The 24,788-nt window shown below is 37.6% G+C and overlaps 2 protein-coding genes across 2 annotated transcripts in view; both read left to right on the top strand.

The window, feature by feature from the left end:
• Positions 1-779: 779 nt before the first annotated feature.
• LOC106139086 (kinase D-interacting substrate of 220 kDa B) overlaps positions 780-24,788 on the top strand; it is a 41,670-nt gene continuing 17,661 nt past the window's right edge. Inside the window, exons 1-10 of the mRNA XM_060944421.1 lie at positions 780-1,214; positions 14,711-14,854; positions 15,553-15,750; positions 18,406-18,515; positions 19,348-19,568; positions 20,613-20,770; positions 21,804-22,007; positions 22,381-22,524; positions 22,704-23,001; positions 23,202-23,409. Coding sequence (XP_060800404.1) covers positions 915-1,214; positions 14,711-14,854; positions 15,553-15,750; positions 18,406-18,515; positions 19,348-19,568; positions 20,613-20,770; positions 21,804-22,007; positions 22,381-22,524; positions 22,704-23,001; positions 23,202-23,409 — 1,985 coding nt within the window. The 5' untranslated portion in view covers positions 780-914. The remainder of the gene's footprint in view (positions 1,215-14,710; positions 14,855-15,552; positions 15,751-18,405; positions 18,516-19,347; positions 19,569-20,612; positions 20,771-21,803; positions 22,008-22,380; positions 22,525-22,703; positions 23,002-23,201; positions 23,410-24,788) is intronic.
• Positions 11,815-14,192, top strand: LOC132901798 (uncharacterized). The gene has a single exon (XM_060944420.1). The coding sequence runs from the start codon at positions 13,007-13,009 to the stop codon at positions 13,547-13,549; it is 543 nt and encodes a 180-aa protein (XP_060800403.1). The 5' UTR covers positions 11,815-13,006; the 3' UTR covers positions 13,550-14,192.

Genomic DNA, 24,788 nt, shown 5'->3' with positions numbered 1-24,788 from the left:
TTTACCTATACTTCACTAGCTATGTTTTAAATTTCTCCTGTGGGTAATAAAAAATAATATTATTATATTATGAAGTAGATGACAGATAGAACACCTTTTCTGTATAAACAAACATTATTTAAGTTAATCTACTCCCTGACTTTTTAGTGATCTTCTTCTTTGAAGACTCCTTCATGAAACAGTTTTTCTTTTATTATTACTAGTTGTGCCCGAGGCTTTACTTCCATGAGAATTTTGGATTATAAAGTACCCTGTGTGTTATTCCAGGTTATATTAATGTACTTAATTTCATTGAAATCCATCTGGTAGATTTTTTGGGAAAGAGGTAACCAGTAGCACATACACATCCACCAGTTTATGGTAGAAAATTATATTACTCAGTATTGAACAATGTTTAGTAATTTTATGTGCTTATGATTAATTTCTCGATGCAGTCAATATCTATTTTAAAATCATACTAGTAATTCAGTACAAAAAAACTATAAACGGCATAAATTTAGCTTGACTTGACTTCACTCTCACTAAAATATTCTTGATACAACTGGCTGCTGTTGGCTGATTAAAAAATTCCATAAAAATAATATTGTCCTGATAAATAGAGTAAATCAGCACCCACAAGAGCTCAAATGATTGTGGTCAATAATTTAAATCAATTGAATGCTTTGTGGTTTGTTATTATAACACAGCTCCTGGCTCTCAGTAGTGCTCGTCGAAGGCGCGACGCCACTTTCATTGTTTTGACTTGAATATCGGCGCCCACGTGCGCCCGCCACACCGCCGCAGTCTGCCACTGACGCCGGCTGGCGGCAACCGCCTCCACCTTTCAGTCTATATATCGCGAAATGTTATCGTGAATATTTCATGACACTCTCAGTATTTGCTTTCATGGGTTATGTGTGGTGAATCATTCCAAAATGAAAAGGGAGGATTCTCAGTCCTGCGCGGAAAGAAGTGGGCCAAGGCCGTCGCGTTCCCTCATGGACAGTGTGTCGTCAGATGAAGGACCGGAGACAGAGCAACTGCTCCGTTCGCAGCTGCCGCCCGCCGTGGTGGCCGCTGCGAGTCGGCGACGTGAATCCCTAACTGCGCCTCCTTCGCCTACTGACTCCCGCAAGAAACGCGACCATCGGCATCATTACAGAAATCACTTGCAGCATCTCATTCACTGGCGGGATATATGGGGCGGAGAACCTCACAACCATAAGGGTCATGAGGTACAGAGATCAATTATAGTTTCCTGAAGAAAAGGCATGTTTATGTGCAAGGGATGGGACCTATTCTTCCACTTAAACCTTACTTTTTACTTGTATTGTACCTTGCTGACCTGACTAATGCATTGATTCTCTTATTTAGTTTCCATTTGTCTCGTTTGTACTATGAATGGTATAACTGAATGTTATTGCTGATTGTAACCATGAATTCAGTGACTCGTCGTTGATAACCTTGGGTTTGTTTAACAAAAAATGTGACTAAGGTAGGTATTATTATTTTATACGATTTTTGTAGTACTGCTCGATCTTGACATAGTTTAGTAAAGAAAATTACAGAAAAAAAAACAGATTACCTACCACTAGGTAGTTTAAAAAATCCAGTCAAATGAGAGTCTCGCGCACGGAGGGTTCCGTACTATTATTTAAAAACTGCAAAACAAAAACACGTTGGCTGTATGATGCTCTCCTACCTATAACTATATAATATCTTTTTAAACAAACAAAACATAAAACAATCGAAAGTGACTGAAAGGGAAATTTTATTCCAACAACATTTGTATTCATAGTTGTAAATGTTACATAAACATATAGGTACGTACAGATGTTGCTTTCATGCAGGTATGAAACATTAAACCTACCTACCTACATGAAACATTCTTACCTGGCTCATACTTAATGCCACTGCCATGTTGATACAATTACTGACATGTCTCAAAACCCAATTATAGGTATTTGAGAATACGATAGCTATCAAAAAATAAAAAATTAGAGTCGCAGTGTCGTACTTCTATTTCTCGTATCTACTAAGTTTATAAATTGTTTCATTGTTAATATGGATAACTATTGCTGCTATTGTGAGAAGAGTTCCTCGTTATTAATAAGAAAAACAGAAATCACACAGATTGCTTTGTTGCTTAAAGTGTAAGCTTAAAACTTTCTTATGAGATGCATAATTCAACGGTTGTGTATTCTATAGTGGATGTGTGAACTGAGGTTTGGGAATCGGGTTCAAACATACTCCCTTATGTGTGTACCTATGTTACTGATTATGTCCACATTGTCAACAGCATCTTTGCAATAATGTTGTGTTTGAAGCTCTTAATCTTCACGGTCTTAATGTTGTTTTCCTCGTATTTTTTTTACACATAGTTACTATTAGGTAATATATCTGAATACCACTTTGAAGATATATTATTGAATATTATAGTAAAGAGTGAAAGGTACCTAACGGCCCAAGCGCAATAGTTTTGTTCGTCTCTTAGAATGACAAAATGTCAGGCTATTCGCGTACAATGGTCTCGTGTGTGATGTGTTATACACATAGCACAGTTACAAACATACATTGTGACATCTCTGATGTCGGTGTGAAAACTATTACCGTAACTATTTGTAATTTCTATCGCATGCAACGTCTATGTTTCTATAGATATATAACAATACGTTTCATAAAACAAAATTCAAATTTTTAAATTGATTCACCGTTTAGAGTAATGTCCTTAGTCCCTTACTGACTAAAAAAACAATAAAGAACAAATAAAGAATGTAAATAGAGAGAGAGATTGACATATATACGTACAAGATAATAATTAGGTACTTTTTCACATTTCATCCGCACTCCCAACTTTATCGGCTTTTAGTACAATTCCAATTAATTAAAGTTAATCAAAAGATTCCTTTTCCAATTTGTCAGTCATATGATCCAGCCTTGTAATGGTTTAGTGACATAACGAAATGTTCAAGTAATATAACCGCAGACAACTGTGTGTACTCAATTCAATTCATGCAATTGAAGACTGTGTAGGTCTGTAGTCTCAACTCAACTCTGCCGAAATCACGCAATGGCTTTGTAACTTTTCAATGATTATTATGTTTTTGTTTATTTTCTTTAAATGTGTAATTTTTTCATAATAATACTATTTTGTTTCTTACTCATCGCTGTTATATTGAAAGTAAAAAATTAAAAGTATTTCTCGTCCAATAATTATTAGTATCTGATTTCTTTTTGTATGCTTCGCTCCCGTGGGAATTCAACAAGTGTAATTTTATGAGTGAATTTTCGAAAAAAATAGCCTAAAATACTGAGGGTATATTCTATCTCTGTCTAATTTCGTTAAAAAAGGTCCTGTAGTTTTCGATTTATTCATTACAAAAATAAATACAACAATACATGTACCTATATGGGGAAGAAAAGTTCAACACTTTGCCGTTTTGCAAATTTTTGTTTACTGTTTCAGGGTCTTTGTATAAATCCATTTAAAACAACATTTATTATTGAATAAATTAATGATAAACTCAATATACTACACGGTCCTATGCGGTACTACATACAGGAAAACCATACTGACATTGAAAAGTTATTGTTTCCAAGTAGTCACGTACTATAATTTTTCTGCATTAGTTTTGATGTACCTTAATCCATGAACTTGGAACGCGTAAAATTTCGCTTTATTTCTGTAATACCAGTTTTTTTTATGAAATATACGCCATGACACAGACAGATACAGAGCCATGTTGTTATCCGATGAGTCGCTTAGAAAAGATAATACATTTATAGCTTGTTTTGGAGACGAGAGTTTCAATCGCGTGAGTGATCGAATATAATTGTAATATTCATTGTGTTTTCTTGCGATGTCCAAGTCGATCTATTTGTTTTAACGTAAAATGGCGTAACGTAACGTAATTGGCATGATAATAACTTATGTAATAACTTAAGACAGATGGTCTTTTATGTAGAGACTAAATAGATTAACCGACTTGGTATTACAATGGATCTCACAACTTTTTACGGTAGAAAGACTGAGCTGCGAGACTTGGTTTTTTTACAGGATGTTTTTGATGGCATATGTATTATGCGAAGTGCTTGACAAGGTGTTAATAATGATTTGATTTTAAGTGAGATTAAATATCTACTTATATATAATCACGTCTTTATCACTTACGAAAATCATTAATTATTTAACAGATACGTATTATCAATCATGTAATTTACCCTTCACCCCACAAAAATAAACAGCCGTGGCTGACTAATGACTATATGCATTACCTATGTACGAGTAAAAGCAAGCTTAGGTTTTGTCAGCCTTATACCGAAATTCCAAAGTAGATGGTCAATAAGGTCTAAGAGCATAGTATTTTCGCTATTGACTTAGATATGAAGAATTACGTTATCTTTCATGTTGGCATCATACTCGTATACTTACTCGGTATGATACATCTCCAAAAACATTTCTCTTATTGTGTTTCATTTGTACGTGTCAAAGCCATAGCGAGCAATATAAGAACTTTAATGGGTGTTTATTAGGATAGATACTTGTAGAGGGTCGGGTTGCCTTGCGTAAATTGGCGTCCCTAGATGAATGCTGCTCTATGTACATATCTTAACAAATGAAGGCGCCGCAATATTCCCGTCGGTCCGAGACCTTCGTCAGAACTCTTAATATTGCAAGGAACGAGAGTTGAGCAGTGAAAGCCTTTTGCGTACGAACGACGCGACGACGGCACAAAAGTAGGTACCTAGATAGTGCGTTGCGTACTCGCTTTCATTAATGTTGTAAGTAATATTAGTACCAACTTGGGAATTTTGTTCTGATTTGCGTCATTTTTATATTAGGTGCCACAAATAATATAAATATCTACTTCCTGATATTATAACTGTGTATTAATGTTAATGTAAAACGTAAATAAACTTACGTCACAAAATTCTCTGTACATAGTTACAAAGTTGCTGCATCATTGTACTTAATTGTAGCGCATATTTAAATAGGTCTATGTCCCTTGCGCGGTAGACAGAACAAACAGTCTTGACAAGACCAAAAGGCCTCATTCAGCAGAATTTATGATGGAATTGAGATTCAAATAGTGACAGTATGCTAGCCCATCGTCGACAAGAGGAATCCCAAGTTTATCACCTTACCCCTTAATCGCCTTTTACGACATACATACGAAAAATATGGAGTGATTCTATTCTTAAGTAAATAGTACCTTATTTCTTTATCCACATTCGCATGTTGTAGTCGTAATAATGCATTTGAGATCATGACACGGCGATTCCAGCCATGTATTTTAAAGCTCTTTGATTTGTCCGACCTTGTTTGTACAGTTGCTTGTAGAAATTCATGAACATGACCCCTTTTTCTTATTGAACATACAAAAACCCAAGTTATTCTGCAGTCAAGTGCCGTGTGGTTCCCGGCACCAATACAAAAAAGAATAGGTCCACTCCATCTCTTTCCCATGGATGTCGTAAAAGGCGACTAAGGGAAGGGCTTATAAACTTGGGATTCTTTTTTAGGCGATGGGCTAGCAACCTGTCACTATTTATTTCATCATCATAATCTCAATCATATCATTAAGCCAAATAGCTGAACGTGGCCATTCAGTCTATTCGAGACTGTTGGCTCTGTCTACCCCGCAAAGGATATAGACGTGACCATATGTATGTATGTATGTATGTATTCTGCAGGCTACTATATGTACCGTGTAAGTATTTAGAACATTTTTTCAACAATGGAATGGGTAAAGAGCATCTTCTCCCTTTCTGTCCTTTTTGGGTTCTTAACACCCTCCATTGCTATGCTTCAGTTTAAAGCCTGGGTACGCTTTTCAATATTTCCATCTCTTTGACCAGTCTGTATCCTTAATTTCAATTGCATCCATATTTCTCGACGTCAAGCCAGAATTCCTACAGCCTGCTCCTTATTGACACGGGGGAGATGCCAGATATTTGTTCCCTAGATAGTCTGCAGGCTTTCACATGACGTGGCCACACTGCATTCCGGCATCGTTTTGATGCCGTTTGATTCAAGTACCTTTCATACATATAATTACTTCTTGTGTCAGTTTGTTCAAAAGCTGGCTCCTAAAATTTTGACGTATTGAATGAGATCTGACTTTTTTATTAGTATGTGTTTCATGGTCGACCCATGCCATGAAACGCACAGTATGTAGGTATGTTTACGCGTCATTATCCCTGGACATGACATCACCATGTCGAACCTCCTGTTTGTACCGTGTAATTTCTCGTTATTACAATGTAAAGAATTGATATTTGAACTTATAATTCATTAAGTTCAAATATCAATTCTTTACATTGTCTGTCTGTGTCATTGTCTTGGAAAACAGCGGTAAACACAGATATAATCTCGGTTACTTCAGGTCAATATATATTCATTTAGGAGTGAAACTTAACACTGTAACAAAGTAACATGAATGATACAAGTATAAACAAGTGTTCAAGACAAAAATGCAACTGACCATTTATTTTAATTTATAAAAATTGTTTTGGTTTAATTACAGCTATTAATAACTACAACAACATATATTTACGTCTTCCTGCCCTACGGGGTAGACAGAGAGCATTCAGCTGAATGACTGAATGATAATGCCAACTAACATAGTTGTAAAATTAAAAATTTCCGAATGGATCCTTCTTTTGAGTAGCTGTTATTTATTACAGCTAAAGCTCGAAGCACCGTTGTGCGGCTAGCTCTTATTTTGATAAAGTTAAAAAAAAAAACAGGAAATTTTTGGCGAACGACTAGTAATAAGTTCAAAATTAATACTTACGCGATACGCTTATTACAAATATTATTATGAATGTTGTAAATAGGCACTTAAACTCTGCTATGACTCAATTTGTAATGTTCATTGGAGTTTGTTTATCGGATTTTCAGATAACCCTAACCTATTATTATTCGCAGTTTTACTTGATTTACTTATTAACTTGGTCTATCGTCTTTTTAAACTTTGTAGTCTTTAATATTTGACTCGACTGAAGTGTACCCACTGACGTGTAAAAATGTTTAACGGCCAAGTCACATAACTTTAATATAATAAAGAAATTGCAATAAACCTTAGACTTGACTCAATTTTGTTTCAAGATTTCATTTCTTTTTGAGATAAATAAGCAGTAGGTACTAGAAGCTAAGCAGTAGGTAGAGACAACTATTTTCTTAAAGAATGATTTTGTGGTGGGATTTTTTGCGCAACTTCTTCAGTTTAGTCTACTAGTTTACTTCTTTATGAAATAAGATTTTTTTTCCTGTGTGGTATGATACATTGTTTATTTCTTAAAAGGACTTTTCATACTTAAAGTTTTAAAACACAATTATATATTATACATTGTAAAAAGATCAAATTACAACGTCGTCAAAACAATAAAGGTATTAATTACAACCCACGCTTTAGAGTTTCCGGTGCAAAGGTGCCAAAAACACTTGCTGCATCACCAAGCTGGATAGCCAGTATGGTCATTCTTTGCACGGAAAACGAGCCAGAACCGAAGTCCCCAGTATTTTTATTAATTCAGTGCCTGGTTTTGCTCATTCCGTAAATACTTGACATACGAGCGCCCATGCAGTGCTTGCATTGCATATAGAACCTGACTGAGCGATTGAACTAACGTACAGGTGCAGTTAATATAATAGATTTTCCTTACCATTTATTTAATTCTATTATCGAGCCAAAAAACTGAACGCGGCCTATCAGCCTTTTCAAGACTGTTGGCTCTGTCTTCCCCGCAAGGAATATAAACGTGACTATATGTATGTATATTTATTTAATATGATAAATAAATCTGACATTTCTTAGATTACATACATTAGAAACCTAATCTTAAAATATCACTGCATGGTACTCCTATCATGTAGATACTATATGTTATCTACTGATCAAAATAAGATAATAGTTATGAACTAAACTAGAATTACTATAAGCCATACATAGTCACCTACTTTCTTGGCTTTAATTTTTTTTATCCATACTGTCACAGTTATTGTTTTTCATGTTCTTTTTTCAGCCAGGAATTAATAATTGAGACGAGACTGGATATTTTATTTCAACTGGTTTTACTTTTGTATTTTCTGAAATATTCCCAATATAACTTGTTATATAGTTATTTCATCGTGGAAATTTGCTTGACTTTACAACTGGCCGTAAAGATTAACGCCCCATTAACGTTTCGTAAAGTCGTGACTGCATGATTAGACTTAGCATTTTGAGTAATAAAATGACACGTCGCACATTTGTTGCATAAGAGGATTTTTCCTTTAGTCCTAGTTAGATTTAATTGAATTTTGTAAATTTTATAATTTCATCATAATGTTCTAATTCCTTGCCTTGCCCTTTTCATATGAGCTGTTTTTCAATTTATCTTAATAAATTTTAAGGTCTTCGATAATTTAGTCAAATTTTACAGATACTTACATAAATATGCTTAGTATTTGTTTTTTATAAAAAAACTAAGTAATGTAGTTTCCGAACTTTTCATACATTAACACTAACGCCATCTAGTTATTCTGCTTGTATTATATTTTCGACCGCAGAGAGCAAACAAGTGGGCAATATATTTATATCTTTGCGCATAAGCACATTTAGTAGCACGTTTGATGTTTTGTACGAGATCTGGCGCTTTGGCGCTAGGTGGCGTTACTTTATCATTAGGAATACTGTAATTAAAAATATAATGAATATGTAATATTTATTTTCAATATTTTATTAAGAGAATAGTCTCTTAATAAAATATTATATGAGTTATGCCCCTGTCACACGCCACACCCCTATGGGCATATTTTACATACCTCTTTTTTCGTCGGGGGTTAATAAAAACGAAAAATTGGTTCGAAAACTCAATCTATTATTATTTTAAGTGGAATTAAAATGAATCCAAACGGACGTTATTTTGTTAATATTTTGTACAATACTATTAGATTCTAAAGTAAAAGTTGGGTATGATAGAATAATAATTCAAATTTGACATACTTAGGTACTCGTATTTTAAATATTGATAATACCGATATTTATATTTACTATATATGGATATTTGTGCAGTGTTTAAAAATTTTTAAATATTATTTTTTGATTTGTATTTAACTTGCTTTTAGCTAGTTATTTTTACTATTTAATTTATATAATTAACACTTTATTTAACCACTACAAAAATCCAAGTCTGAAAAGAAATGTTTTTGTTCAACCGCAACGCGATGATCTTTCTTTTGCTTGGGCATATAAATTGAGCCCCAAAACTCATAATCTTACAATCATTAAAATATCGACTAGACTGTCAATTAAAAAATAAATTTACCTATAAATAGGATAGAGGTCCATACGTTTAGCAGCTATGAAGCCACGTACACACATAAAATGTCGGTCTAAAACCTTCTTTGGGTTATTATTATTACAAAAAAAAAATATGAAGATTAAGTCCGGGACTACGATTTAGTTGGAAGTAGGTATAAGAAGGAATGTGATATGCTAATGATTGATCGAAATATGTTTTTAACTGGTGAATTCTTGAAGAACGAAAGGAAAATACCAAGCCAACCTAAACACTTTATTTAATCTTGTCGGTGGTACCGTCAACAAACAGACCGATAACTATGATAAGCGTACCATATTTATAATTTAATTCTATTAAATAAAATCTTATCAGTATAGGAATAGCGCAGTATGGCGCCTGGCGCAGAAGACGTTGCGTTTTTATAATAGAAAATTAATTTAAAATTAAAACTACCCACATAAACTAATGCTGCTTGCTATTTTAGTTTGTACAGTAATAGTGTGAAGGTTGAGATTCGTGTTGTGCTTTTTAAAAGAAGGCAAATGTTGATATGGCACATGATGTATCGTGTTAGAATTGTGCGGACTAAAGCCGGGTTGCAAACATGGATAGGGCCGGACCCTCGACACCGGTGGCCGAGCGGCGCCCCCTGATGCTGGCGCTGCGGGTGCCTCGCAGCTATGGAAGTGTATTTCCATATTACAAGTTTGTGAGAGACACCTTTAGTAACGACCCAGGAGGCACTGAGGTACAACTTTGAGATTCTAATGTTACCTTACGAGTTTAAAATTGTTTAAAAAAAAACAAAATAGATAGTCATTTTACTAGACGAGCCTACGTGAGAGATATCTGCTTCGGTTTATTTCTTTACCAGTTCATTATAGTAGAGATATATCTTTATCATATCAATTGAAAGCGTTCTACCAATTGTAACTTGTCTGATATTGTTTATTGCAATTGCCAGATATTTACCCATATTATTTAAAGGAATGAAACATATTGAAAAAAGTTCACAGACACAGTCTTGACTTTTATATGTTTTCCGTGGTCATAATCAATTCAGAAAAAATAGTATAGCTAGATAGTGAACAGTTTTATTTTTTTTGAAAGGATTAGTACCTACTTATTTTATTTATCAAAATTTAATTTGTGCGTACTTTATAAATAGTATGTAGGTACCTAATGTAATCTATAAATTATGGCTGAAAAAGACAGTGTAAAAATATGCACTCTTTAGAAATAGAAATCTTTTTAAAATAAATTAAAGCTTAAATGTTTTTTTATTAACATTACATTGCTATTATTTTTTATGATTAATTCAACTTTCAATAATTCATGCACAATGTGCATAAACAAAATGTAAAAAGTTGATTGACAGTTTAAAGCTGGCTGCGGTTCGGATGTCATTTGCATTTCCTTCAACGCCTATTTCCTTGTTAGCGTTGCCCTGTGATTATATTCCAAAATTACTTTGGATGTATGCCAATGTATGGTATATATGTATGTACAACTACGAATTTTCTTTACTACGCCTTTTCCAGCCTTTATCATCTCTGTCTCTGACACTATCATTCTCTACACTCTTACCTTATTTCATTATTTATGTGCTTCCACAATCTCGCCCATTTCAATAACGCTTTCAGTCTTACTGTCATTTCGTCTATAAAGGACCGACAAATAAAAGACCCTGCGCCACTTTTTCATATTCTTTAAATGAACTTTTAAACCCCCTTTTCATTTCTCAGACATCAAGTATAATTTGATAAATATTTGATCAAAATCTCTCAAGACACATCTTCAACGCGGTGCTGCCATCGTGGTTTTATAATGTTAATCATCATTTTCGGAGTCTCCTAACACAGGTATTACATACTTAACAGGAGACTTCAAACACCTTTGTTATTTACCATATTGTAAAAAGAATAAATATTTTTTCATTTTTCATTTTTTTCATTTTACCCAGTTTTACAGTAAAATTTTTTGAGAGAGCATTATATCAAATTCCTATTTCTGATCATCTTTCTGCTCACATATTTACCAAACATTTGTATTTGTTTCTTTCATTCTCATTCACATCCATCGCATTCTTCAAACAACTTTAAAAAATAACGGATTTTAACTTATCCGAAAGCAAAATTAACGGATTAAGTCTCGCTAACCAGAAATATCACAAGCACTTCAGAATATTGTAAGTAATAAAATGTTGTGTATGCCGTATTTTGTTATCCTTTCCATTCTTTATACCTATTTAGCACCCATATGTAAACGATGGTGTAATAGTCATAATTTTACCGTTATCACCTAAATCCGCTTGTTAGTATTACAAACGTTTTTGTACCAATATTAACAATACTAAAGCTTTCATAAACATTAGGTGGTATAAGTAGAGTGCAGTGGACATTAACACAGGTTTATCTCCAGTGGCGCGCGGTGACCACGTTAGATCTCGTTGTTTAAGATTATTGCAGTACTGCAATAATAACATCTGATGGTGTGTGATGTTGCGTGCGGCGTCTTTCATACGGAATTATGGACAGGTACAACTATGCGTATGTAGTAATTTAATTATTCTTTAAGTTTGGATGTTTTTTTAGATGTTACATATTTTTTAAAATTAAAAAGACATTAAATAATAGATCAAGGGTAGGTATCCTTAACCGACGAGCTTGCACAAAGATTGATAAATGTGAGAGTAAGAAATATGCACGGAACGAAGAAAGAGATTTAGTCTCATTATGTATGTAAGAAAGTCGATCCGAACTGAAAAAAAACAACTCTTAAAGAAATACTCACTGCACATAATATCCTGTTAAAGCCTCATACATATGTTAGAATCGTCATTCGCGTCATCGTTTTGCTTGAGTGGCTGCACAGGTCGCAATTGGCCTGCGCGCTTAACTGCATGGAATCTTGTAACCCCGTTATTCTTTTTGCTCTCCTTTTGCTGCGGATCTTTACCACGCGACCTTTTTGCACTGTACATTGATAGATTGTGGACCGGTTATGAACTCGTAAATGAAAGGAATACTCGCGCAAAAATTTTAATGCGATAGCCGATAACTGCGAAATTTACTTTACTTGCCCGTGTCATATCTTACAATGCCAGTATTATAAGAATCTAACTTATAATATAAAAAAATTACCTTAGTGCTATAGATATTTAAGTCGGATTACTTAATTACAATTTACCTGTTACAAATGAAGCCTTTATCTAATGACAAATCAAATCAGTTTAATATATTAAGGTAATGTGTTTGTTTGTAATTTACATCATATTTAATTGGATGTTTTGTGGTGTGATTTTATACACCAACGTGTTTATTAGAAATAAATACAAGTGTATATAGACGTTATGGAAGTCCGGCTGCAGCGGCGGGGAGAGGTCCTACTACGATCGCGCATCTCAGGCGCCGCGCCACCAGCGACCGGCATAATCTGGTTGGACTCCGCGCAACATGCTGCCTCCTGAGCGATATGTGCCCCGCAGCGCATCTGCGGTGCTCAAGCGACTCTCGCTACGAACATGCAGTACTTACTCACTCGTATGTATCACGCGTTCATTCATACCGGTCGCCGCGCCCTCCGCCCGCCCTGCACCATCACGGGCGCTCTAAATAGTATCCGCCCGACGTGCGCTGCGTCGTTCTTCTCGTAGTCGCATGTTAGTCACCGTCATAGCGAATCTGTAGTAGGACGCCGTGCCGCACGCTCAGTTTATTATGCGCGAAGTCGAGACATCATGTCCCTTCCGCCGCATCTTCCGATCTCCAGTAATGATAACGAATATGTTCATATACGAAGCCTCATCGCAAATATTCATAGGCCCAGGAACGTGTCACGCCCCCCAACCTCGCCATTTGAAAACGGTGCAGTGCTGGAGGTCGTTCAAGAGTCCCCGACGTCTTCTGATACGGAACGGAGTGGATCAGGATCCGAAAGATCGGTGTCTGAGAGATCTGAGATTGTTGGTGATGACCTGACGCCAACGAAACGTGCAAAAAGCAATAGTTTTGCAGGATCGATGTTGTCTCCGGCGATGCCCCATCACCACAAACGCAGGAGACCCTCTTTTCTGCACCTGAATGTGAGCGGAGACAACACGGAGCACCTAGGGCCCGTGTCTGCTGGGGCTCACTTCAACGTGCCCAAGTTCACTGTGACTGCGCCCCCCGGGGAACACCGCCGCTTCAGCCATGGATTTGCAGGCTTCCATGGGTTCGCACTGCGCCGACATTCTAACACGGTCTGCGCAACGATGATTGCAAGTGTGAACGCGTTATAGTTTAATTTATGACTTAAAATTTGTGACACTGTTGTAGCAGGACGCAACATACTAACAGCATGTTTTTAAAAGTTGTGATATGTAAAGGAATTAAATATTGTAACTTTTGCTTTTAGTTTAGACTGTGTGACGTGTTTCGAAAAAATTAAAAGCTGAAGTAAAAAAGTGAAAATATCATGGGCGAGGTAGTTTTTGCAAATTAAAATTTAAAAATCTATATATTTTAAATACTAAAATTAAAAAAGAGAGAGAGAAAATATGAGGAAATTATAAAATCTCCGCAACTCTTGGGCATATACGTTATTAAATTTAAAGACTGAAATAAATATCAATAAATTATTCTGATTACCCAGAATCGTTGATTCATAATCAATATCACCTGTAGGAAGCACACGATTATGTTTGCTAATTTTATCAAGACTATCTTTGCGTCAAATATAAACATTCTTCTGTAATTATTGGGCTACCTTGCGATATCACGTTATCACTGTATCTATAAATTTCATTATAAGAAGTAAAGTGTGTGGAGCTAACGTGTTGATCTCGTGTAATGAAATCATTATTGTATATTGTCCACAAAATTATCTAAGTTTATTAATTTTCTTTTTAGTGTCTTTTTATTGTAAACCAGTAATATTTTGTTGACAATATGTTGCGTTGGAGTTTTCAACCGAGCGAGGTAATGGTAACTTCTTTGTTGTCTTCTCCAATACAAAAAAAAAGTAGGGTGTCAGTTTCTTCAAATTGATAGCCCTAATTTTAAGTCTTGCGATTTAAAATTTTATTTTATACTATGTTTTTGCCTTGTGCTATGTTTTTTGTGTTATTTTTAAATGTATAATGTCTGCCCCTTTTTCAACATGTTCTTACCTACCTAAAATTGCGTGAAGCCTTCATTTAACCATTAATTTTCTTGGCGCGTGTGTTGAGTGACTAACGAACCAATTTACTTTCCCACCTACATTTTTTTTCAACTTTCTTTCAGTTATGTTGCACAAATTTGAATTGATTCTTTGTATTAGAAGAGATCTCTTAAATGTTTTTCATTAGATTTTTTTTTCATAATCTATCTTTCAAAAAAAAAACCTTACAAATAAGTTGCTCTAGAGACATTCCCTTTTTAAAAATAATTACTCAAACAAATATTGATATTGGTCGCAGAGCCTTCACCGCAGCGAGTCGATGGTGTCGCTGGCGTGCTTCAAGACGCTATCGCAGCTGGCGACCGGCGACACTAGCGCCACCGCAGAGCTCCAGCAGTTCCTTAACACTAACAAGAATGTCAATGTGGACGATCGGGACGAGGTGAGTCCTTGCTTTACTCTTCAGAGTCTTCACCGCAGCGAGCCCATGGTGTCGCTGGCGTGATTCAAGACGCTATCGTAGCTGGCGACCGGCGACACTAGCGCCACCGCGCCGCAGAACTTGATTTGTTGGTCACATACAAAATGTAGGAAATCTATTAATTTCATGACTTTGCATTTGTAAACCGTCAATACCTATTCTTGAGAGAATATACATAAATGTAATGTAATGCAGTTACTGCAAATATTAGATCATGCTACCATATCATGTTTTGTATATGAACTATGTATATAAGTAATTTTATCAATTATCAGGGCAGTGAAAATTCTACGAATATACATCACTAAATGTGAAATAATAAATATATTCCACAAACGTACAGTCGTCGTTGCTTTGACACATTATGCAGGGACAGATTGGACAGCAAAAACAGAATATTGGAAAGAGAAATAACACTTTTCAGAACTGTACAGTACCTAGGTATATATTTAAAAATCTACATACATACATAAAATCACGCCTCTTTCCCGGAGGGGTAGGCAGAGACTACTTCTTTCCACTTGCCACGATCTCTGCATACTTCTTTCGCTTCATCCACATTCATTTCATTAAAAATCTTAAATAAAATAATAATAAAATTGTCTATGTAGTTTTAAGCAATCAATTTTAATTTCAATTTATGTACTTCAATTTCCCAGAATGGCACAACAGCGCTCATGTGTGCGTGTGAAAGCGGACGGGCGGCCGCGGTTCGACTTCTACTGGGAGCGAACGCGGACCCGGCCGCAGCGGATGCGGACGGATGGACGCCCCTGGCCTTCGCGGCTCGCGGAGGACATCTCTCCATTGTGAAGGACTTGATAGACGCCGGAGCCAAAGTAGACTCGAGGGACTGTGTGAGTAGTCATTGCTGTCTTTGTTAATTAGGTTATGCGTGAGTAGTACTGCTAGGAGCGAACGCTGCCCCGACCGCAACAAACGCGAAGTGTGCGAAGTGACAATATCGAGAGAATGAATACCATAAACGATCTTGCGGTTTCTAATCAGTGCATGTTTAGTCAAATTAAATAAATAGTTGCGGGGTAATTTATAATTTTCCGGTGAGAAAACCCAATTTGGAAACAAGATTGTCGTTAAGTATTAGGCATATTTCTACATACGAGAAGAAAATAAAGGTAACAAAACTCATATTATATTTTTTATTGATTTATTTGAGTAGTCTAGTCGAGCTTCATTGTTTAATGAATTAATGCATTTCATTATTTATTTAAGTAACGAAAGACTCATTAATTTGCTAGAAGTGCTTATAAAAATACAGAATTGAGAATCTCCTCCTTTTTTGAAGCTGGTTGAAAGTACAATTTAATCATAGTGACTTGTACCACTCTCCCTGCAATGGCACTGACGGTTCACGTAACGTAAATGCAACTTGCAATCATACTATATTTGTCAATGAAATACACTATTTTTTTCTGATCATATAAATAAACTAGAGGCCGCCCGCAACTACGTCCGCATGGAAACCCTATTAATCCCGCGGGAACTCCGGGATAAAAAGTAGCCTATATGTTATTCTAGGTCTTCAACTACCTACATACCAAATTTCATCGTAATCGGTTCAGTAGTTTTTGCGTGAAAGAGTAACAAACATCCATACTGACATCCTGACTTACTCACAAACTTTCGCATTTATAATATTGGTAGGATAGACGTTGTGCAAAAATGTCAGTTCTTTGCTAATTAGTCGAGACTAACTGCATGTGGCACATGGCACCAACGGATGTAACTGTTTACACAATTCAAGCTTGGCACATTGGACTACACAGCTGTATGAATTTTTCTGAGTTTATTTTCGTATGATGTTTTGTTTTCTTCGATATACTTTTATATCTCGCGACTATAGTTCGATTGTTGTATGCTTTGAATTTCTGGAACAGACTTGTGCTAACTTGTTTCATAAACTGACTGACATACATAAACTAATATGGTTTGAGAAATGGGTTAAATAATTATGTTCGGTATTTTAACATGTTTTCGTAAATTAAAACACAAGCTAAGCTTGCACAAAGAAATGATTTTATTAGGATTTTTTAAATAAACAAATTTAGCTTTCCCGAAACGATTCAAGTTTATAATGCAATTGCATTTTAATGCGACCTATTTTTATCTAGAGCAATGACCAAAACGTATGCAGAGACTGTGTTCTTAAAATTGGTATATTTATACTTTAAGTGGATCTTTGCCAAGATGTCATGCTATAGTACATTGTAAAACTAGTTAAAATATGGTACTCTGAAACCATTATTTATCCAGAGTACGAGTACTTACACATATATGTATGATAGTTCTTTTTGATTTTGTTCTTGGAGTTATTTATTCTCATTTCTTTTAGGAAATTTTTTAAATACCTAGTTTTAGTTATTGTTTTAATTAAACATAATGAGGTCATGGGTTGCGCAATAACAGCACATGCGTTAAAATTTCGTCGAGCTTGAGATGGCAGAGCGAAAATAATGCCAAGCGTGCCTAGAGAATTTATTAGTATGAGTGTGTATTGTGTAGTGGCGAATAAACCTAGGATCCTTCATTTAAGCGATGAGCTAGTATCTTGCCACTATCCGAATCTCTATTTCATCATTAAGACATCCAGCTAAATGTATTTTGTTGGCTCTGTCTACCCAGTAACTGTAAGCTGACGCTAGCCGTTGTAGATTAACTGTTTCGCATTAAACTTTTGTCACTTTAAAGATTTTTCGGATATTTTTAGTTTGGTGGCGTTGTTCATATATTTATATAGGTGGCGTTGTTATAAATTAAATGGATTAAATTTCCCTTTATAAGGACAAAAAAGATGAATCATCAAAGCGTTAATAGACATTTGGAAGATATAAAAATAGGTCAGTGATAAATATAGACACCATAATGACTGTTTGGCTGAGTGGGAGTGGAAATATCGTTAATGAGTATCCGCGCTCATTAGGATGCAATGCGGTGTGATGCTCTCGTCTAAGGGCAAAGTATCAGAACGCGGCTATGATGTTTCCAACCCATCCTACAAATATTTAAAAAAGTTTAATAAACAAAACCTCTAAAATTAACAAAATAATGATGCTCCTTCGCATTGGTGAACTACGATTGATGATGATACTATTTATTTGAAAATAACTACCTATATATCTACCTACTTAATACTGCACTCTTTCCAATATTTCAAACAGGAACAAAATCCGTCCACAATTTACCGAGTTTAACGTGTACATATTTACAGACACAGAATATAGGGAATTTACAATATGTAGTGAAGTGATTATTTATATTACTTTTTTTTATAAACTAGTTGGTGAAGCCTCTTTTGTTGAAGATTTTAAACCACATATCAAGTTACCCTGCACAGAACTATGGCGTGGTAATAGAGACGAATTCGCAGTGAATGTGGGTGACTTGATATGTTGTTTGTACACTGTACGATTATTATCAATTTCAGGATATGTGAAAATTCTTATTCGCACATTTTTTTAAATTTAAATTTCCTTTTTGTTTGTTTTGTTTAGGGTGGATGGACCCCTTTGATGTGGGCTTCGTATAAGGGACACGAGGAAGTGGTGGCGTACCTTCTGGAGAAGGGGGCCGATGTACATGCGCATGGCAATTATAATATTAAGTACGTATATTTACTTTTAATATTCTTACTACTTTGTATTGTAATGACTAAGTTCGATACACTTAAGTTAATATTTTTTGTTATTATAAACATATAATTAAGTCTGTGTAAGGTTAATCATAACTATTTTTATTTTACTTCTCAAAAAAAAAACTTCTGCCTTGTACTTATTTTTTTTTATATAAGTTATTTTAATACACCAGTTCAAGGGCTTTTGTGTAAACGAAGATTGTGTCTCTATTTCAAGCAGTAAAATTTATCTGTTGAATTGCATATAATCTCGTTAAATTTATCGATACTTCCGAGCTAATTCGAGTTATTTTCCATAATATATTGCGTATTGTGAGTTGACAATACGTCATTATTACAACGGGTGTAAATAACATTTACACCCGTTTTATATGGAGGCCGTAATTTATGACCAAACATCATAATACCATAGTGCTGTTTCTATTTTCGTTGTCAAACAATGTCAACTGCTAAATGTAGCCAGCAATAATAAAAGGACTGTGGCCTCTGCTTTGTAACACAAGACTCTGTCTGTCCCATTAGTTGAATGGACTGGATGGATTTAGTATGTGCTTTACAAACAAGAGACCAGATCATATGGGAAGCATTTTCATTTTCGTATTTGGGGACAAAAAAAAATACGTCTATCAAGGGAGATTGACCTAAAATGCATGTGACAGGCCTTAGTTGTTGTATTGCGACATATATATCTATTTTAAATATTGATATCCACAAGCAATAAATTGCAATGATCCTCAATCAAGGATCTAAATATAAGTGAATGATATTATGTCATATTTTTATTATCTTTAATTTTTTCCAGTTCATTAGTATGGGCGGCGGGCCGCCGCCACAGTGGGGTGGTACAGCGGCTACTAGCAGCGGGGGCTCGACCGAACTCCTGTGACAAATACGCCACTTCGGCGTTGACATGGGCGGCCCGGGCGGGCGACGTGACTGCGTGCGCCGCTCTACTGCGCGCTGGCGCCGATCCCAACACCGCGGGCATGTATTGCTGGACTCCGCTGTTGCAAGCCACGCAAGGTTATATTGCTGTCTATCACTTAGTGTTAATACAGGTCGTCGTCACTAGGAGATGGCAAGCAGTAAACTCGTCTCGGGTGGACGACGTGACGGCGTCCGCGGCTCTAATGTGCGCCGGCGCAGATCCCAACACCGCGGGCATGTATTGCTGGACTCCGCTGTTGCAAGCCACGCAAGGTTATATTGCTGTCTATCACTTAGTGTTACTACAGGTCGTCGTCACTAGGAGATGGTAAACAGTAAACTCGTCTCGGGTGGGCGGCTCTAATGTGCGCCGGCGCAGATTCCAACACTGCGGGCATAAATTGCTGGACGCCGCTGTTGCAAGCCACGCAAGGTAAGTCTGCTGATGTATCTTGTAGTAAGTGTTTATACATTTCTTGGTCACTAGAAAATGGTTAGCAGTCTAACTCAGCGGCTTGAGAGGGCGACATGACGGCGTGCGTCGCTCTACTGCGGGCTTGTATTGCTGGATGCTGCTGCTGCAAGCCACGCAAGGTGACATTGCTATTGTGTCCAATGATAGATGCGTTTATACATTCGTCGCAGAAAAGTGGTACAATGGTTGGCAGTCATGCAAAAAAAATGCGACTTTGCCGTTATCATGTCTGGTTCTAGGGGACGATTTGATGGCGCATAACAATTTCAAGCTTCTCCGAGCACTCAGGAGTATAAAAAAATACAAACATACATACATATGGTCACGTCTATATCCCTTGCGGGGTAGACAGAGCCAACAGTCTTGAAAAGACTAAATGGCCACGTTCAGCTTAATGATAGAATTAAGATTCAAATAATGACAGGTTGCTAACCCATCGCCTAAAAAGAATCCCAAATTTGTAAGCCTATCCCTTAGTCGTCTTTTACGACATCCACGGGAAATAGATGGAGTGGTTCTATTCTTTTTTGTATTGGTTCCGGGGACCACACGGCACCAAAACAATTTTATATTTTATTTTTTAAATACTTTAAAGTTATTTGAAGATTGTATAATTTATATTAATGGAAACCTGAAGTATTGACATTGTTAATATTTTATTTCAGGAAATCACTTTGAAATAGTGCAAATGCTACTAGAACACAAGCCTAACGTGAACGCATTAGATAAGGACGGCTATACCGCGTTGGCTATAGCTTGCAAAGAGGGGTACTACGACATCGCGGTTGCTCTGATCAATTCTGGGGCCTACATTAACGTTCAGGTAAACCTTGTGAATATATTTCTTTTACACTTAAATTGACTACCAAATCTGTCTGCGAAAATTTGGAAAATCCTCTTTAATTACTTCCTTTTATTCCCTCATAAAATTTGGGATTGAAATTAATATTGATAGCATTTTTATTTGACTTTATTTAAAGACACAATTTTAAAATACTTCTGGTATATTTTTCAAAGTTATCACGCTTTTAGTTGTGGATGGACGATTGCATAGTAATTAGCATTATTTATATATTTTCTACATTGAAGGCCGAAAAATGTGGAAAAGTTTTTGTTTTACTTTATTTAAAGAAGATTCTATTTTAAAATACTGGGATATTTTTAAAAGCTGTCCACACGTTTTTGTTGTGAATAGGCGATTGCAGTAATTAGTATTATTAGAAGATTTTATATATTGGGATGCCAGTGAAAAAATGCTTAAGAAATGAAAAACCTGTAGTATTTTTAGAAATCATTAAACATTAGTTTATTACGATATACTATTTAAAGTTGCCATTTGGATTTGTTTACGACCAACACTGAGATTGCTCGTCTGCGTAAATGTTTATTTATCACATAAATAACTTTCAAAGACACATCCAATATAAGCTGGTCTCTTTATGTTACAATGTTCAATAATATCACGATGTGACCTTGTAATGGTAATGTAATATAATGTAGAACTGAATCGGACATATTCCTTTTCTCATTCGATGACGGAAAAATTTTTGGGTAGTCTATATCTGGCAAATTCAAACGTCACCGACCATTCAGAATAGTATTATTTCCGCGTCGACTCCTCTCGTAACGCTAATAACTAACTAAACGAAATAAGTAGTATCTTCCTTTGATTCTTCTTTCTTGTGTGATGTTCTAGTAAATATACGTTAATTAGTTACTATCTTATTAACCTAAATCAAGCCAAAAGAAGTATGTAGGGATCATGGAAAGTGGAACTATGTATACTGCAACTGCGCCTACCACTCCGAGAAAGAGGCGTGATCATATAACGTAAATTTATTATTATCATATTCCAGGATCACTCGAAAGACACGCCCCTTATCCACGCGGTCAAAGGTGGTCATAAGAACATAGTGGAGGCTTTATTGAAGAAACATGTGGATGTAGATTTGCCGGGAAAAGAGAAGAAGACTCCAGTCTACACAGCGGTGGAGAAAGGACATGTCGCCATATTGAAACTGCTGCTAGCGTCTAACCCGGATTTGGAACATAGTACTATTGTAAGTAGCTTATAGTTTAAGAAATTTTTCAAGGTACTATTTACTGGCATGGAGATTATCTTTTCTAAGTTGCTGTTTGAAATAGTATAAAACATGAATACATATATTTTGACAAAAAAAATCTTTGTATGCTTCGCATAAACTAGGTAACATGTAATATTCAAAATTATTTAGAGTTCTGAATTAGCAGTGACAAAGATCTATCTCTAGTTGAATGAACAACAACACAAAAGCTGTTGAGAGAACGATTTATAGCAAACTGGGGCACAAAAACTTAACACTGTTGAAATAAAAAAACAAATTATATTTGTGGAGACAAGCTTACATTCCGGAGAAATAATTGGGTTTATAAGTATATTTTTTTTTGTTATAGAGTGGCGACACTCCTCTCATGCGCGCAGTGCGGTCTAGGAATGCGGAAATGGTGCAACTGTTATTAGAGAAGAAGGCGCGAGTGAACGTGGCCGATAATCGCGGCGACACCGCCTTGCACGTGGCCATGAGAGCGCGCTCTAAGGTGAGTTATACTCTTTCTTATGTTTATTCGAATTTAGAATGAAAACAATTGTCTCTTGTTACACAAATGTGATAGTTTCTTTAGTTTCTATGGACTTGGTCCGTAAAGTCAATAGATCCTGCATTATCTGAAGTCTTTAAGTTTAGCGTGTAAAAATGTGCCTTTTCCTTCTCTTACAGCAAATAGTGGAAATCCTCCTAAGAAATCCAAAGAACAGTCAACTTTTATACAAACCGAACAAGCTGAAAGAGACGCCTTACAACATTGACATGAGTTACAACAAGACTATTTTGGGGCAAATCTTCGGCGCTCGGAAGTTAAATACGAATGAAGATAATGAAAATCTCCTTGGATACGAATTGTATAGCGCGGCGTTAGCGGATATGCTGTCGGAGCCAAGTCTGTCTGTGCCTATCACAGTGGGACTGTATGCACGATGGGGCTCCGGAAAATCGTTTTTGCTCAATAAACTCAAAGGTAAATATCATTTTTGATCGTTGAGTCTCCAGAACCTCTGCTGATATGAATGGTATAGCGCGGCCTTAGCGGACATGTTGTCGGAGCCAAGTCTGTCTGTACTTGTCACTGTGGATGTTGTATGCACGGTGAGGCTCGGAGAGTTCGTTTATTTACTGTTTGATGGATATCTCATTAAAACCAAAAATCTAACTTGACAGAGGAGATGAAGAACTTCGCTCGTCAATGGAGCGAGACCGGCTGGTCGTGGTCTTGGGCCGTGTGGTGGAGCGCCTGGCACGCGGCGTTAGCCGTGGCTGCTCTAGCCGCCATGGCCGGGGCGCCCGCCTACGTCGCCGTGGCGGTGTGCTTCGCGCTCTTCATAGCCATCTACCTGGCGTTCTACCTGCTCTGGTACATGGGCAACAAGTGAGTGATGACGTCACACAGACTGTATGGTGGAGCGTGTGGCTGCTCTAGCCGCCATGGCCGGGGCGCCCGCCTACGTCGCCGTGGCGGTGTGCTTCGCGCTCTTCATAGCCATCTACCTGGCGTTCTACCTGCTCTGGTACATGGGCAACAAGTGAGTGATGACGTCACACGGACTGTATGGTGGAGCGTGTGGCTGCTCTAGCCGCCATGGCCGGGGCGCCCGCCTACGTCGCCGTGGCGGTGTGCTTCGCGCTCTTCATAGCCATCTACCTGGCGTTCTACCTGCTCTGGTACATGGGCAACAAGTGAGTGATGACGTCACACAGACTGTATGGTGGAGCGTGTGGCTGCTCTAGCCGCCATGGCCGGGGCGCCCGCCTACGTCGCCGTGGCGGTGTGCTTCGCGCTCTTCATAGCCATCTACCTGGCGTTCTACCTGCTCTGGTACATGGGCAACAAGTGAGTGATGACGTCACACGGACTGTATGGTGGAGCGTGTGGCTGCTCTAGCCGCCATGGCCGGGGCGCCCGCCTACGTCGCCGTGGCGGTGTGCTTCGCGCTCTTCATAGCCATCTACCTGGCGTTCTACCTGCTCTGGTACATGGGCAACAAGTGAGTGATGACGTCACACGGACTGTATGGTGGAGCGTGTGGCTGCTCTAGCCGCCATGGCCGGGGCGCCCGCCTACGTCGCCGTGGCGGTGTGCTTCGCGCTCTTCATAGCCATCTACCTGGCGTTCTACCTGCTCTGGTACATGGGCAACAAGTGAGTGATGACGTCACACGGACTGTATGGTGGAGCGTGTGGCTGCTCTAGCCGCCATGGCCGGGGCGCCCGCCTACGTCGCCGTGGCGGTGTGCTTCGCGCTCTTCATAGCCATCTACCTGGCGTTCTACCTGCTCTGGTACATGGGCAACAAGTGAGTGATGACGTCACACGGACTGTATGGTGGAGCGTGTGGCTGCTCTAGCCGCCATGGCCGGGGCGCCCGCCTACGTCGCCGTGGCGGTGTGCTTCGCGCTCTTCATAGCCATCTACCTGGCGTTCTACCTGCTCTGGTACATGGGCAACAAGTGAGTGATGACGTCACACGGACTGTATGGTGGAGCGTGTGGCTGCTCTAGCCGCCATGGCCGGGGCGCCCGCCTACGTCGCCGTGGCGGTGTGCTTCGCGCTCTTCATAGCCATCTACCTGGCGTTCTACCTGCTCTGGTACATGGGCAACAAGTGAGTGATGACGTCACACGGACTGTATGGTGGAGCGTGTGGCTGCTCTAGCCGCCATGGCCGGGGCGCCCGCCTACGTCGCCGTGGCGGTGTGCTTCGCGCTCTTCATAGCCATCTACCTGGCGTTCTACCTGCTCTGGTACATGG

This window comes from Amyelois transitella, chromosome 5 (assembly GCF_032362555.1).
Source record: "Amyelois transitella isolate CPQ chromosome 5, ilAmyTran1.1, whole genome shotgun sequence".
Taxonomy (NCBI): Eukaryota; Metazoa; Arthropoda; class Insecta; order Lepidoptera; family Pyralidae; genus Amyelois; species Amyelois transitella.
Note: the sequence above shows the minus strand (reverse complement) of the source record. Positions and strands in the feature narration are given on the sequence as shown.

Excerpts from the sequence above, each read along its gene's own strand:
- LOC132901798 (XM_060944420.1), top strand. The coding sequence starts at position 13,007 with ATGTCCCTTCCGCCGCATCTTCCGATCTCCAGTAATGATAACGAATAT.